Genomic DNA, 16,784 nt, shown 5'->3' with positions numbered 1-16,784 from the left:
TAGCTACCTGCTGCTACCTACTGATATAGAAGAGTATTACACGGTTACTCTGCCGAGCTCTAGACAGCACCGACACTCAACAACAACACATCATTTGCAGACTATAATTACTGGTTTGCAAAAAACATTTTTAACCCAAATAGGTGAAACTAGGTAATCTCTCACGGCGAGGCACAGTGGTTGAAAAACACTGGTCTAAAGTACTCTAACATCGCTGCATAGTACAGCCATAATAATACATGCATTGATTGTTGATACCAAACCCAAAACCAGTGAAGTTGGCACTTTGTGAAAATCGTAAATAAAAACTTAAACAATATATCAACTTATATTCAATTGAATAGACTACAAAAACAAAAGATATTTAATGTTCCAACTGAGAAACTTCATTTTTTTAGGCAAATAATCATGAACTTAGAATTTAATGGCAGCAAAAAAGTTGGCACAAGGGCATTTTTACCACTGTGTTACATGGCCTTTCCTTTTAACAACACTCAGTAAACGTTTGGGAACTGAGGAGACACATTTTTGAAGCTTTTCATGTGGAATTATTTCCCATTCTTGCTTGATGTACAGCTTAAGTTGTTCAACAGTCCGGGGGTCTCCGTTGTGCTATTTTAGACTTCACACATTTTCAATGGGAGACAGGTCTGGACTACAGGCAGGCCAGTCTAGTACCCGCACTCTTTTACTACGAAGCCACGCTGTTGTAACACGTGGCTTGGCATTGTCTTGCTGAAATAAGCAGGGGCGTCCATGATAACGTTACTTGGATGGCAACATATGTTGCTCCAAAACTTGTATGTACCTTTCAGCATTAATGGTACCTTCCCAGATGTGTAAGTTACCCATGTCTTGGGCACTAATACACCCCCATACCATCACAGATGCTGGCTTTTCAACTTTGCGCCTATAACAGTCCGGATGGTTCTTTTCGGAGGACACAACGTCCACAGTTTCCAAAAACAATTTTGAAATGTGGACTCGTCAGACCACGGAACACTTTTCCACTTTGCATCAGTCCATCTTAGATGAGCTCGGGCCCGGCGAAGCCGGCAGCAATTCTGGGTGTTGTTGATAAACGGCTCTCGCTTTGCATAGTAGAGTTTTAACTTGCACTTACAGATGTAGCGTCCAACTGTAGTTACTGACAGTGGTTTTCGGAAGTGTTCCTGAGCCCATGTGGTGATATCCTTTACACACCGATGTGGCTTTTTGATGCAGTACCGCCTGAGGGGATCGAAGGTCCGTAATATTGTCGCTTACGTGCAGTGATTTCTCCAGATTCTCTGAACCTTTTGATTATATTACGGACCGTAGATGGTGAAATCCCTAAATTCCTTGCAATAGCTGGTTGAGAAATGTTGTTCTTAAACAATTTGCTCAGGCATTTGTTGACAAAGTGGTGACCCTCGCCCCGTCCTTGTTTGAGAATGACCGAGCATTTCACGGGAGCTGCTTTTATACCCAATCATGGCACCCACCTGTTCCCGATTAGCCCGTTCACCTGTGGGATGTTCCAAATAAGAGTTTGATGAGCATTCCTCAACTTTCTCAGTCTTTTTTGCCACTTGTGCCAGCTTTTTAGGAACATGTTGCAGGCATCAAATTCCAAATGAGCTAATATTTGCACAAAATAACAACGTTTTCCAGTCCGAACGTTAAATATCTTGTCTTTGCGGTCCATTCAATTGAATATAGGTTGAACAGGCTTTGCAAATCATTGTACTTTGTTTTTATTTACCATTTACACAACGTGCCAACTTCACTGGTTTTGGGGTTTGTAAAGAGGACCTATGAGTCAACAATGTGTGTTCCCTCTGTTCTAACGTCCAACACTTACTTTTCACGACCCCAGGATCCAAACCCCAGCACCATCATCCATCAGACCCCCTCCTCCTGAGCCTGAATGCCAAGTCCCCAGTGTTTCGTACGGGCAGCGAGCCATTGCTGAGTCCATCTGTCACCAGGAGGTTGGCAGAGTCACTAGCAGGTCAGAGCATGAGGTGAAAGATAACGCCGATATACCGTATCCAGAAATAAGCTATGACATAAGACGTCGTTCTGTTCGAAGCAAACACGGTCGTTGATTCGTTCAAAGAATCCCTTTAATTTCCTGCCCCGGCTTGCATATGAATAGGACATTAAATGGTATTGTTTGCCTGTGTCACATACTCAATTGTAAGAGACATCTAATTAAAGCCTTGAATTAATTATCAGATGTTTCTTCCTTTCCATGTTGGTAAGGCTAAAAGTGTGTACACTAGGGTTGTACGGTATACCGGTACTAGAATAGTACCGCGATACTAATGAATCATTTTCTGTACTATACCGATCCTGCACCCCTCCGCGCCCAAGTCGAAGTCACATCGTGTCATTGCTAGTTTACGAGCAGTGGAGCATGTTCGGCAGCGCACAATCACAGAGTACTTACAAGCCATACTTGCCAACCCTCCCGGATTTTCCGGGAGACTCCCGAAATTCAGTGCCTCTCCCGAAAACCTCCCGGGACAAATTTTCTCCCGAAAAACTCCCGAAATTCAGGCGGACCTGAGTGACGTGTTGACAACACACAACAACAGTGTCTACCGTAAAGCAGTTCGTCTGCCGTAAACAGCAATGTTGTGACACTTTTAAACAGGACAATACTGCCATCTACTGTACAAGCATATGTGACCCACCCATAATGTGTCACATTTTTGTGTTGATTTATTTATTTTATTTTGTGGTTTGAATTCATGACACATTTTGTGGTTTGAATTCATTACACATTTATCAGTATTCACATTGGTCAGTAGGGGGCAGTAGGGCGTTTCTTCCCAATTGAATGCTATCGCCTGCAGACCGGAAGTGTCTTGTCATTCTGATGAGCGCGACCAGTCTGTGAACAATTGAAACGTCCTGTGTGCTTTTTCCTCCTGTATAACAGGTTAGTTTTGGTGAATCAACTCACTGAATAATATCCATGTGATCTATATAAGTTTAAGTACACATTCTGATGGTGGAGCCTAACTCTAAAGTGTTTGTAAGTTGTAGTTTGTAAATGAACACTGAAATTCAAGTATTTATTTGATTTATATATATATATATATATATATATATATATATATATATATATATATATATATATATATATATATATATATATATATATATAGCTAGAATTCACTGAAAGTCAAGTATTTCTTATATATATATATATATATATCTTAACCACGCCCCCAACCACGCCCCCCACCCCACCCCCAACCACGCCCCCGCCCCACCCCCCACCCCCCACCTCCCGAAATCGGAGGTCTCAAGGTTGGCAAGTATGTTACAAGCAGACACAGTGTGTAGACAGAAAAGGGAGAACGGATGTTATGGTTACAAAGAGGGGAGTTGACGGCTCAGACACCAGGGGGAGGTAATGTTCAAGAATTTTTTATATATATATATATATATATATATATATATATATATATATATATAGTCAATATATATAATAATAATAAACAATACTAACTAATAAACTAAACTAAGGAAATTGAGTGCGTGACAAAACCCGGGAGTGTGTATGTGTGAGGCTCTGTGTAAGGTTAGCTGAAGTGTGTGTTACCAAGTGTTGTCGAGAGCGAAGGAACAAGGCGGTCCGAGGGGCAGGCGAGAAGAGACTAGGTCCGTGTCCAGGCCAGGGTCGGGAATCGAGGAAGGCAGTCCAAAACACAGGGGAAACAACGGGAGATCTCGAAGAGGAAGACTCGGGAAGGAACTGACACGGACGTCAGAAAACACGGAGGGAAAAAAAACGCAGAGAGAGAGCATAAGGCTTAGATACTAAGATACTACTTTTTTGGTTGTTGTATATACTAAGTTACTACTTTTTTGGTTTGTTGTATATACTAAAATACTACTTTTTTGGTTTGTTGTATATACTAAGTTACTACATTTTTGGTTTGTTGTATATACTAAGTTACCACTTTTTTGGTTTGTTGTATGTACTAAGTTACTACCGGTACTTTTTTGTTTTTTGTATATACTAAGTTACTACTTTTTTGTTTTTTGTATATACTAAGTTACTACTTTTTTGTTTTTTGTATATACTAAGTTACTACTTTTTTGGTTGTTGTATGTACTAAGTTACTACTTTTTTGGTTTGTTGTATATACTAAATTACTACTTTTTTGGTTTGTTGTATATACTAAGTTACTACTTTTTTGTTTTTTGTATATACTAAGTTACTACTTTTTTGGTTGTTGTATATACTAAGTTACTACTTTTTTGGTTTGTTGTATATACTAAGTTACTACTTTTTTGGTTTGTTGGATATACGAAATTACTACTTTTTTGGTTTGTTGTATATACTAAGTTACCACTTTTTTGGTTTGTTGTATGTACTAAGATACTACTTTTTTGTTTTTTGTATATACTAAGTTACTACTTTTTTGTTTTTTGTATATACTAAGTTACTACTTTTTTGGTTGTTGTATATACTAAGTTACTACTTTTTTGGTTTGTTGTATATACTAAATTACTACTTTTTTGGTTTGTTGTATATACTAAGTTACTACTTTTTTGGTTTGTTGGATATACGAAATTACTACTTTTTTGGTTTGTTGTATATACTAAGATACTACTTTTTTGGTTTGTTGTATACCCGAAACTATTACTTTTTTGGTTTGTTGTATATACTAAGTTACTACTTTTTTGGTTTGTTGGATATACGAAATTATTACTTTTTTGGTTTGTTGTATATACTAAGATACCACTTTTTTGGTTGTGTATATACTAGGTTACAACTTTTTTGTTTTTTGTATATACTAAGTTACTACTTTTTTGGTTTGTTGTATATACTAAGTTACTACTTTTTTGGTTTGTTGTATATACTAAGTTACTACTTTTTTGGTTTGGTGTATATACTAAGTTACTACTTTTTTGGTTTGGTGTATATACTGAGTTACTACTTTTTTGGTTGTTGTATATACTAAGTTACTACTTTTTTGGTTTGTTGTATATACTAAGTTACTACTTTTTTACTTACGGTACACAAAAGAGGTAACTGAGTTCCCGCGTGGATCCTTGGGTCCACTGGTCCTTTATCTAGCTCGATCTCATCAGTCCCAGGTGTGCAGATTGCCGATTGTCTCCAGGCGTGTCGCTGCGTGGGCGAGTGAGCAGCCAGAGGAGGAACTGTGTGACAACGGACGCATTTTGGCTTAAAAACTAAAGATAAAGGTGAAGTTATAACACTGAAACGCGCTCAGGAAAGGTGCTTTAAGACATGGTTAGCTAGCTAGCGGCTAACGTCCATCCGCCGTCGGCAGTGTTTTAGCTACTTTTAAATCACTAATCCTCGTCTCCATGGCAACAAATAAAGTAAGTTTCTTACAAGTATTATTATCACTGCAGGACGAGGAATAGCTAAACATGCTTCACTACACACGGTAGCTCACCGGCGTCAAAATGTAAACAAACGCCATTGGTGGATCTACACCTGACATCCACTGTAATGATACCAAGTACAGGCACGTATCTAGTCGATACTATTATGATTACGTCAATATTTTTTAGCATCACAACATCTTTCGTTTTTTAAAAATGTATATTATAAGTTACTACTTTTTTGGCTTGTTGTATATACTAAGATACTACTTTTTTGGTTGTTGTATATACTAAGTTACTACTTTTTTGGTTTGTTGTATATACTAAATTACTACTTTTTTGGTTTGGTGTATACACTAAGCCCTGCGATGAGGTGGCGACTTGTCCAGGGTGTACCCCGCCTTCCGCCCGAATGCAGCTGAGATAGGCTCCAGCACCCCCCCGCCACCCCAAAAGGGACAAGCGGTAGAAAATGGATGGATGGATGTTTATAAACTCGGGAAATATGTCCCTGGACACATGAGGACTTTGAATATGACCAATGTATGATCCTGTAACTACTTGGTATCGGATTGATACCCAAATGTGTGGTATCATCCAAAACTAATTTAAAGTATCAAACAACAGAAGAATAAGTGATTATTACATTTTAACAAAAGTGTAGATAGAACATGTTAAAAGAGAAAGTAAGCAGATATTAACAGTAAATGAACAAGTAGATTAATAATTCATTTTCTACCGCTTGTCCTTAATAATGTTGACAAAATAATAGGTGTATAAATGACACAGTATGTTACTGCATATGTCAGCAGACTAAATTAGGAGCCTTTGTTTGCTTACTTACTACTAAAAGACAAGTTGTCTTGTATGTTCACTATTTTATTTAAGGACAAACTTGTAATAATAAACATATGTTTAATGTACCCTAAGATTTTATGTTAAAATAAAGCCAATAATGCCTATTTTTTGTGGTCCCCTTTATTTAGAAAAGTACCGAAAAGTATCGAAATAATTTTAGTACCGGTACCAAAATATTGGTATCGTTACAACACTAGTATACACTAAGTCTTAAAAACAATCACTAATTTTCTGAGTGAAATTGTTCTTTGCAGGTCAGCCTATCAGAGGCTCCGACAGCCAGCTGTGCCCCAGACCGCCGCCCAAGCCCAGCAAAGTGCCGCAGACCCGGTTGCCTCGTTTCCCCTGCCTCCAGCTCCCGGGTCCCTCTTCCAACATCACAGAACCCTCGTCTACCTGCTCCGGCTTGTCTTCACCCACTCTGGACTCTTCACGTGTGGACACTCATGTGAGCTCATGGCGGCTCGGAGGTAATTTCTCCGTTTGTTTTTATGTCAACGCAATGATGCTCGCATCACATGACTAGTCTGAATCAAAACTGTCTCGTACGATCCACAGCATTTCCATTTGAAATAGTACATGGAGACGTTCACACTTGCGTGGAAGGGAGGGTTGAGTCGGTGGAAAGACTTGAGGATTACAAAAAAACGGATGAAAGTTAAAATACGGGAAAGTATTTACTCAGGAGAGCGAATTAAAATAAGGGGAAAAACCGGAAGATTGACAGATATTTCAATGAGAAATTTTGAGCTGCTACTACAATATGTGGTTCATTATACAACAATCAAAAAAGAGGTACAAACTGAAAAGAGCACCTCTTACATTTGCAGTGCCATTTTAGTTTTAGGCTTTGTGGCAACATGGGAACATCCAAGCTCCAAGGAAGGAGGAGCTTTGCGCTGATGTTGTGGATCTTAACCTACGAGATTAAATCTTGACTTCTACAGTACCTTATATTTCTTCAGTGTCCGAAAAAGAGGTACAAACTGAAAAGAGCACCTCTTGCATCTGCGGGGCCACTTTAGTTTTCGGCTTTGTGGCAACATGAGACCATCCAAGCTCCAAGGAAGGAGGAGCTTTGCGCTGATGTTGAGGATCTTAACCTACGAGATTAAATCTTGACTGCTACAGTACCTTATATTTCTTCAATGTCCGAATCATTGCACCATAGTGGTATATTCCTCACCGAGGAATGGACTCAAAATGAAATAAAAAACGTTAACATATTTCCCTATTAAGAAAGACTTTGGGAAGGCCATTCTAAAACCTTAATTCTAGCCTGATTTAGCCATTCCTTTACCACTTTTGACGTGTGTTTGGGGTCATTGTCCTGTTGGAACACCCAACTGCGCCCAAGACCAAACCTCCGGGCTGATGATTTTAGGTTGTCCTGAAGAATTTGGAGGTAATCCTCCTTTTTCATTGTCCCATTTACTCTCTGTAAAGCACCAGTTCCATTGGCAGCAAAACAGGCCCAGAGCATAATACTACCACCACCATGCTTGATGGTAGTTATGGTGTTCCTGGGATTAAAGGCCTCACCTTTTCTCCTCCAAACATATTGCTGGGTATTGTGGCCAAACAGCTCCATTTTTGTTTCATCTGACCACAGAACTTTCCTCCAGAAAGTCTTAACTTTGTCCATGTGATGTCAGATGAAACACAAATTGAGCTGTTTGGCCACAATACCCAGCAATATGTTTGGAGGAGAAAAGGTGAGGCCTTTAATCACAGGAACACCATTCCGTACGGCCAGCATGGTGGTGGTAGTATTATGCTCTGGACCTGTTTTGCTGCCAATGGAACTGGTGCTTTCAGGGCCGGCCCGTGGCATAGGCCGTATAGGCAAATGCTAAGGGCGCCGTCCATCAGGGGGCGCCACGCCAGTGCCACAAATGTTGGAGAAAAAAAAAAGAAAAAAAAGTTGTTACTATTATTTCTAAATACAAAAAATAATCTCACGTTAATTAAAATGCAAAGTAAAGCCTATTTAATAGAAATATTATTTGTTACAACATTACGCCCCCCCCTCCTCCCCCCGCACGGTGCGCCCCCTCCCTTCCCGTATCATGACTCTTTTTGGACGTCACCACATCAAAAAATCAACACAAGATGTCAAAACGGCCAAAACTGTCAGGTGCCCAGGGAAGAAAAAAGAGAAAAGAAGAGGAGAAACGAGAAAAGACAGAGGTAGCAGGTAGGTAACGTTAGCCTACATGAAATTATTTGTCTGTTACAGAATGTGATAGTAACCTGGCTTTTTAGCATTAAGCTAATGTTACATGACTCGGCAATTGCTAATCAATAAATAGCTAGTTCTGTTTTAACGTCGGGTTAATATTGTGGAGGGGGCTAAATTGTTATGGAAAATAATAATGTAACGTTAGGTAATTACAGTACTCCCACCTTACATTCCTCAGGGACATTTGTATTAGATCTTTTAAGCAGGTGTTTTTTGTTTACATTATTGCCTTCTAGTTAGCTAATGTTTGCCCTGCAGGTAATAGTCACTTTTACACCCCTTTATATATTAGGTATAGTTGTAAGTAAAAAAAAAAAGGTCAAAGACAAAGCTATTTGGGTTCTTGTGAGTATATACACTTCACTGCCGATGTGGGGGGGGGGGGGGGGGGGGGGGCACCTAAAATCTTGCCTAGGGCGCCAGATTGATTAGGGCCGGGCCTGGGTGCTTTACAGAGAGTAAATGGGACAATGAAAAAGGAGGATTACCTCCAAATTCTTCAGGACAACCTAAAATCATCAGCCCGGAGGTTGGGTTTTGGGCGCAGTTGGGTGTTCCAACAGGACAATGACCCCAAACACACGTCAAAAGTGGTAAAGAATGGCTAAATCAGGCTAGAATGAAGGTTTTAGAATGGCCTTCCCAAAGTTCTGACTTAAAGGTGTGAACAATGCTGAAGAAACAAGTCAATATCAGAAAGGAGTGGTCAAAAATTCAATCAGAAGCTTGTGGATGGCTACCAAAAGCGCCTTATTGCAGGTAAACTTGCCAAGGGACATGTAAGCAAATATTAACATTGCTGTATGTATACTTTTGACCCAGCACATTTGCTCACATTTTCCATAATAAATCCATAAAAGAAAAAAACTTCATGAATGTTTTTTGTGACCAACAAGTATGTGCTCCAATCACTCTATCACAACAAAAATAAGAGTTGTAGAAATGATTGGAAACTCAAGACAGCCATGACATTATGTTCTTTACAAGTGTATGTCAACTTTTGATCGTGACTGTATATAGAGGCACTGCATGACATTTTTACTATTGTCACGAATGCAGCACATTACACTGCAAACTGACTTCACAAAATCCAGGGAGGGGAACATTATCACAATTTCAGAATTGTTAAAACTATTAAAAATCAGTTCCCAGTGGCTTATTATATTTTTCGAAGTTTTTTTCAAAATTTTACCAATCACGCAATATCCCTAAAAAAAGCTTAAAAGTGCCTGATTTTAACCACCCGTCCATTTTCCTGTGATGTCACATAGTGAAGCCAATACAAACAAACATGGCGCATAGAACAGCAAGCTATAGCGACATTAGCTCGGATTCAGACTCGGATTTCAGCGGCTTAAGCGATTCAACAGATTACGCATGTATTGAAACGGATGGTTGTAGTGTGGAGGCAGGTAGCGGAAACGAAATTGAAGAAGAAACTGAAGCTATTGAGCCATATCGGTTTGAACCGTATGCAAGCGAAACCGACGAAAACGACACGACAGCCAGCGACACGGGAGAAAGCGAGGACGAATTCGGCGATCGCCTTCTAACCAACGATTGGTATGTGTTTGTTTGGCATTAAAGGAAACTAACAACTATGAACCAGGTTTACAGCATTATGAAATACATTTGGCAACAACATGCACTTTGAGAGTGCAGACAGCCCAATTAATATATTCTGTAGACATACCCTCATCCGCTCTCTTTTCCTGAAAGCTGATCTGTCCAGTTTTGGAGTTGATGTCAGCAGGCCAGGGAAGCTAGTGTCGATATTCTTCTCTTGATCATCTTCGGTGGCATAAGGGACGGTGTGAGCCAAGACATCCAGGGGGTTTAGCTCGCTCGTCTGCGGGAACAAACTGTCGCCATTGCTTGCCGTGCTACCGAGGTCCTTTGTCCCTGAATTGCTCACACACTCCGGTAGATTCAATGGGGGTCTGGCTGCAGATTTCTTTGACTTTATCGTTGGAAATGCATCTGCTCTGAGTGTCGCAGGATATCCACAATCTGTCGTAGCATAGCTTTCGTCGGTAAAGTGTGCGGAACAAACGTCCAATTTCTTGCCACTTTCGCATCTTTGGGCCACTGGTGCAACTTGAATCCGTCCCTGTTCGTGTTGTTACACCCTCCGACAACACACCGACGAGGCATGATGTCTCCAAGGTACGGAAAACAGTCGAAAAAAACGGAAAATGACAGAGCTGATTTGACTCGGTGTTTGAGAAAATGGCGGATTGCTTCCGAGAAAGGCGTTTAATTCGCCAAAATTCACCCATTTAGAGTTCGGAAATCGGTTAAAAAAATATATGGTCTTTTTTCTGCAACATCAAGGTATATATTGACGCTTGCATAGGTCTGGTGATAATGTTCCCCTTTAAAAACTCTCAAAGCAAGGCCCAGGGATGACATCATGTAGAGACTGTAGCCTTTCATCTTTTTCTTCATCCACCTACATGGAACCCCCACAATAATGTGATGAACATTGTGAAATACAGTATAATTGGAGCATCATGTGTAGAGTAATAAATGTTCTCCCACAGATCCAGCATTACCGCCAGCGAAGCATACCCACGCTGACTCAAGCTTCTCCAGCTGTGCAGTTCCATCGATTCCATACCCGGACTTTGAACGCCTACCGCCCGCTCCTGCAGACCTCAAGCCCTGCAGCCCGCTGGAATGGAACAACCCGACCTCTCCAAACTCCATCCCGGACAACGCCCATGAACTTGAGCAGCTGCCGTGCAGCTACGTCGAGAGATTGAGGCAAGAGGGGGATGTCAGCACGGTGGCTGAGGGGGACGAGGCGGGCGGTCGACGAGGGATGGACAGGAGCTCCTACCATCACGCCATCGCGGCTTTAGAAAACACCAGCGATGAAGAAGAGGAGGGGGACGATGAAGGGGACGAGACGAGGAGCCTTTTTCTGAGGCCCGTGGTGGAGACGGAGTCAGCGTTCCGGCCGACGGAGTTCAACTCTCGACTTCTGCCCGCGGAAAACAAACCGCTGGAGATGTTGGTTTTGAAGAGAGCCAAGGAGCTGCTGCTGAGCCACGACCACCACAGCATAGCCAGACACCTGCTGATGGTGGACTGCCAGGTAAACAACATACGGCCTAAAAAGCCTAACCTCAACCTTTTACGCGTCACTCCAAGCCAACGCTCAGCATGTTTGTCATACCACATCTGAAGCCTCATACCACGCTTTGACCACCGACCAACAAGTCTTGGCTTTTTTTTTCTCATGCTTTCATCATGTCAGCTTTCTGCTGCAAAATGCAGCTTGTTGTTGTTGTTGCTTCCAGGGCTGATTTTTGGACACTTATTATGTTATCACATCCTGCTTTTACAAAAACTAGGCTGACTTCAGATGTTTAAAGCTGTTGTCTGATGAAATCTTATTAGAAACTTCCTTGAGGATTTTTGCATTTTTGGTCTGTGCAAAAACAATAAAACAGAATGCTGGACGACAGCAAAAACTTACTGTGAAGCATAAACAGCGTCCACAAAGTGCAACCCGACATCACATGACAACCAGCAATGTCCCCACAAAGAAGGATAAAAACAACTGAAATATTCTTGATTGCTAAAACAATGTACAAACCCCGTTTCCATGTGAGTTGGGAAATAGTGTTTGATGTAAATATAAATGGAATACAATGATTTGCAAATCATTTTCAACTCATATTCAGTTGAATATGCTACAAAGACAACATATTTGATGTTCAAACTCATAAACATTTTTTTTTTTTTGCAAAAAATCATTAACTTTAGAATTTGATGCCAGCAACACATGACAAAGTAGTTGGGAAAGGTGGCAATAAATACTGATAAAGTTGAGGAATGCTCATCAAACACTTATTTGGAACATCCCACAGGTGAACAGGCTAATTGGGAACAGGTGGGTGCCATGATTGGGTATAAAAGTAGATTCCATGAAATGCTCAGTCAAGGATGGGGCGAGGGTCACCACTTTGTCAACAAATGCGTGAGCAAATTGTTGAACAGTTTAAGAAAAACCTTTCTCAACCATCTATTGCAAGGAATTTAGAGATTTCACCATCTACAATCTGTAATATCATCAAAGGGTTTAGAGAATCTGGAGAAATCACTGCACGTAAGCAGCTAAGCCCGTGACCTTCGATCCCTCAGGCTGTACTGCACCAACAAGCGACATCGGTGTGTAAAGGATATCACCACATGGGCTCAGGAACACTTCAGAAACCCACTGTCAGTAACTACAGTTGGTCGCTACATATGTAAGGGCAAGTTAAAACTCTCCTATGCAAGGCGGAAACCGTTTATCAACAACACCCAGAAATGCCGTCGGCTTCGCTGGGCCTGAGCTCATCTAAGATGGACTGATACAAAGTGGAAAAGTGTTCTGTGGTCTGACGAGTCCACATTTCAAATTGTTTTTGGAAACTGTGGACGTCGTGTCCTCCGGACCAAAAAGGAAAAGAACCATCCGGATTGTTATAGGCGCAAAGTTGAAAAGCCAGCATGTGTGATGGTATGGGGGTGTATTAGTGCCCAAGACATGGGTAACTTACACATCTGTGAAGGCGCCATTAATGCTGAAAGGTACATACAGGTTTTGGAGCAACATATGTTGCCATCCAAGCAACGTTACCATGGACGCCCCTGCTTATTTCAGCGAGACAATGCCAAGCCACGTGTTACAACAGCGTGGCTTTGTAGTAAAAGAGTGCGGGTACTAGACTGGCCTGCCTGTAGTCCAGACCTGTCTCCCATTGAAAATGTGTGGCGCATTATGAAGCCTAAAATAGCACAACGGAGACCCCCGGACTGTTGAACAACTTAAGCTGTACATCAAGCAAGAATGGGAAAGAATTCCACCTGAGAAGCTTCAAAAATGTGTCTCCTCAGTTCCCAAACGTTTACTGAGTGTTGTTAAAAGGAAATGCCATGTAACACAGTGGTGAACATGCCCTTTCCCAACTACTTTGGCACGTGTTGCAGCCATGAAATTCTAAGTTAATTATTATTTGCAAAAAAAAAAATAAAGTTTATGAGTTTGAACATCAAATATGTTGTTTTTGTATTGCATTCAATTGAATATGGGTTGAAAAGGATTTGCAAATCATTGTATTCCGTTTATATTTACATCTAACACCATTTCCCAACTCATATGGAAACGGGGTTTGTAGATGTGGGAAACATCGCTCAAAGGAAGACATGAAACTGCTACAGGAAAATACCAAAAAAAAAAAAATAGCCACCAAAATAAGAGTGCAAGACAAGAATTAAAACACTACACACAGGAAAACAGCAAAAAATTCAAAATAAGTCATGGCTAAGCAAAACCAAACTAAAACCGAACTGGCTGAGAAGTAAACAAAAACAGAATGCTGGACGACAGCAAAGACTTACAGCGTGTGGAGCAGACGGCGTCCACAAAGTACATCCGTACATGACAACACCAAAATAGGAGCGCAAGACAAGAACTAAAACACTACACACAGGAAAACACCAAAAAACTCAAAATAAGTCAGGGTGTGATGTGACAGGTGGTGACAGTACACCTACTTTGAGACAAGAGCTACATTGATGCATGCTTGGTTATGCTTTAAAGTCATATCCAACAATTGCGACTTTTTACTGTCAACTGAGTTTCGTTTTTTAATGATGTCTGCTGGTGGTGTGCCTCCGCATTTTTTCAACGCAAAAAATGTGCCTTGGCTCAAAAAAGGTTGAAAAACACTGCTTTAGACAAGTCAAGAGGGTTTTCAATAATTAATATATGTTTATCTTACACAGAACTTGAAAATTCAAGTTTGTACAATAACATACTAAATACAAAAATGACCTACCTGACGACACGAAGAACATCAGGACGCTAACTTGTCAGCTGCAGGTGCATAATCAAACACAGTTCTTTTTGTTTTCTAGGTTGCAAGGATACTTGGAGTGTCTCCTGAGTTGAAAGGTCAGATGGGCGTGTCTTCTGGTCTGGAGCTGGTCACCTTGCCGCATGGTCGACAGCTGAGGCTGGACCTGATGGAAAGGTAGACATCATGTTGCTTGTTGCTGCCTGGCACTGTCAGCGTGTCCGTCACTCCGCTGTGTGACTAAATGGGGTCTAGTCCACAGCACACGACAGAAATTACAGTCGTCTTCCATTTCAACAACAATTCTGTAAATGTCCCTAATTATGTGACCCAACATGACCCTAAAATATCAGATGAAATAGTGTTCTGCTTTTCAAAATATCTTCTTGGAGAAATAAATAAAAAAAAGATGATTCATTTATTTTGTCACTGCTTCACCAAATGGTCCAGGGGTCCCCAAACTACCCGCCAGCGTCCAAAATCCGGCACACGGGAAGTCCCAAGTAAAAAAATATTTAAAAAATGTATATAAATATACATATATACTGTATGTATATGTATATTTTTTTATTATTTTTATTATTTTTAAAAATCTGTCCTTTCTACTCCATTTTCTACCGCTTGTTACTCTCGGTGTCTCCTAGCCGCTGAAGCAAATCATATTGTCTAAAAATGCATTTTCCCATCGATAACGTCACATCATCGCGCTCCGAATATATATATATATATATATATATATATATATATATATATATATATATATATCCATATCTATATCTGTATCTATATATATCCGTTATATAGTTCTCAATACCGGGGTAGAGCGGATTATACGTTAGGTCAGGAAAAAACACAAGAGGCTATATCATCCCAACAAGTCTGTATAAATATATATATATATACACATATATATATATACACATATATATATATATATATATATATATATATATATATATATATATATATATATATATATATATATATATACACATATATATATATATATATGTATATATATATATATACACACACATATATATATATATACACATATATATACATATATATATATACATATATATATATATATATATACAAATATATATACATATATATATATACAAATATATATACATATATATATGTATATACATATATACATATATACAAATATATATACATACATACATATATATATATACATATATGCATATATACATATATATATATATATATACATATATACATACATATATACATATATATACACATATATACATATATACACATACATATATACATATATATATATATATGTATGTGTATATATGTATATATATGTGTATATATGTATATATGTGTATATATATAAATCTCCTGATGATTGAGGGAACCCCTCATGAAACAGGCCTGTAGAGATGAAGTAGTCTTGTGATTTTTTTCCCCACACATAAATATATTGCGCTCTACTACGGTATCGAGCACTATTTTTTGGATAACCTTATTAAAACATATATATATATATATATATATATATATATATATATATATATATATATATATATATATATATATATATATATATATGTATGTACATATATACATATATACATATATATATATACACATATGTATACATATATATATATATATATATATACATACATATTCGCCCGGAAAAGGGTGGAGTGCCATCTCCGGGTTGGGGAGGAGATCTTGCCCCAAGTGGAGGAGTTCAAGTACCTCGGAGTCTTGTTCACGAGTGAGGGAAGAGTGGATCGTGAGATCGACAGGCGGATCGGTGCGGCGTCTTCAGTAATGCGGACGCTGTATCGATCCATTGTGGTGAAGAAGGAGCTGAGCCGGAAGGCAAAGCTCTCAATTTACCGGTCGATCTACGTTCCCATCCTCACCTATGGTCATGAGCTTTGGGTTATGACCGAAAGGACAAGATCACGGGTACAAGCGGCCGAAATGAGTTTCCTCCGCCGGGTGGCGGGGCTCTCCCTTAGAGATAGGGTGAGAAGCTCTGTCATCCGGGGGGAGCTCAAAGTAAAGCCGCTGCTCCTCCACATTGAGAGGAGCCAGATGAGGTGGTTCGGGCATCTGGTCAGGATGCCACCCGAGCGCCTCCCTAAGGAGGTGTTTAGGGCATGTCCGACCGGTAGGAGGCCACGAGGAAGACCCAGGACACGTTGGGAAGACTATGTCTCCCGGCTGGCCTGGGAACGCCTCGGGATCCCCCGGGAGGAGCTGGACGAAGTGGCTGGGGAGAGGGAAGTCTGGGCTTCCCTGCTTAGGCTGCTGCCCCCGCGACCCGACCTCGGATAAGCGGAAGAAGATGGATGGATGGATGGGATATATACATACATATATACATATATATATATGTATATATATATATATATATATACACATATATACATATATACATATACACACATATATATACATATATACACACATAT

General features: G+C 39.9%; 1 protein-coding gene across 3 annotated transcripts in view; it reads left to right on the top strand.

Annotated features, from left to right (window-relative positions):
• The window catches only part of bcar3 (BCAR3 adaptor protein, NSP family member), a 174,286-nt gene that overhangs the window by 150,281 nt on the left and 7,221 nt on the right, over positions 1-16,784 (top strand). For all 3 annotated transcript variants that reach the window (XM_072914710.1, XM_072914711.1, XM_072914712.1), the window contains 4 exons: positions 1,859-1,993; positions 6,474-6,689; positions 11,005-11,561; positions 14,375-14,490. In XM_072914710.1, coding sequence (XP_072770811.1) covers positions 1,859-1,993; positions 6,474-6,689; positions 11,005-11,561; positions 14,375-14,490 — 1,024 coding nt within the window. The remainder of the gene's footprint in view (positions 1-1,858; positions 1,994-6,473; positions 6,690-11,004; positions 11,562-14,374; positions 14,491-16,784) is intronic.

This window comes from Nerophis lumbriciformis, linkage group LG14 (genome assembly GCF_033978685.3).
Source record: "Nerophis lumbriciformis linkage group LG14, RoL_Nlum_v2.1, whole genome shotgun sequence".
Lineage (NCBI taxonomy): Eukaryota > Metazoa > Chordata > Actinopteri > Syngnathiformes > Syngnathidae > Nerophis > Nerophis lumbriciformis.
The sequence above is the reverse complement of the archived record's forward strand: the minus strand, read 5'-3'. Positions and strand labels throughout refer to the sequence as shown.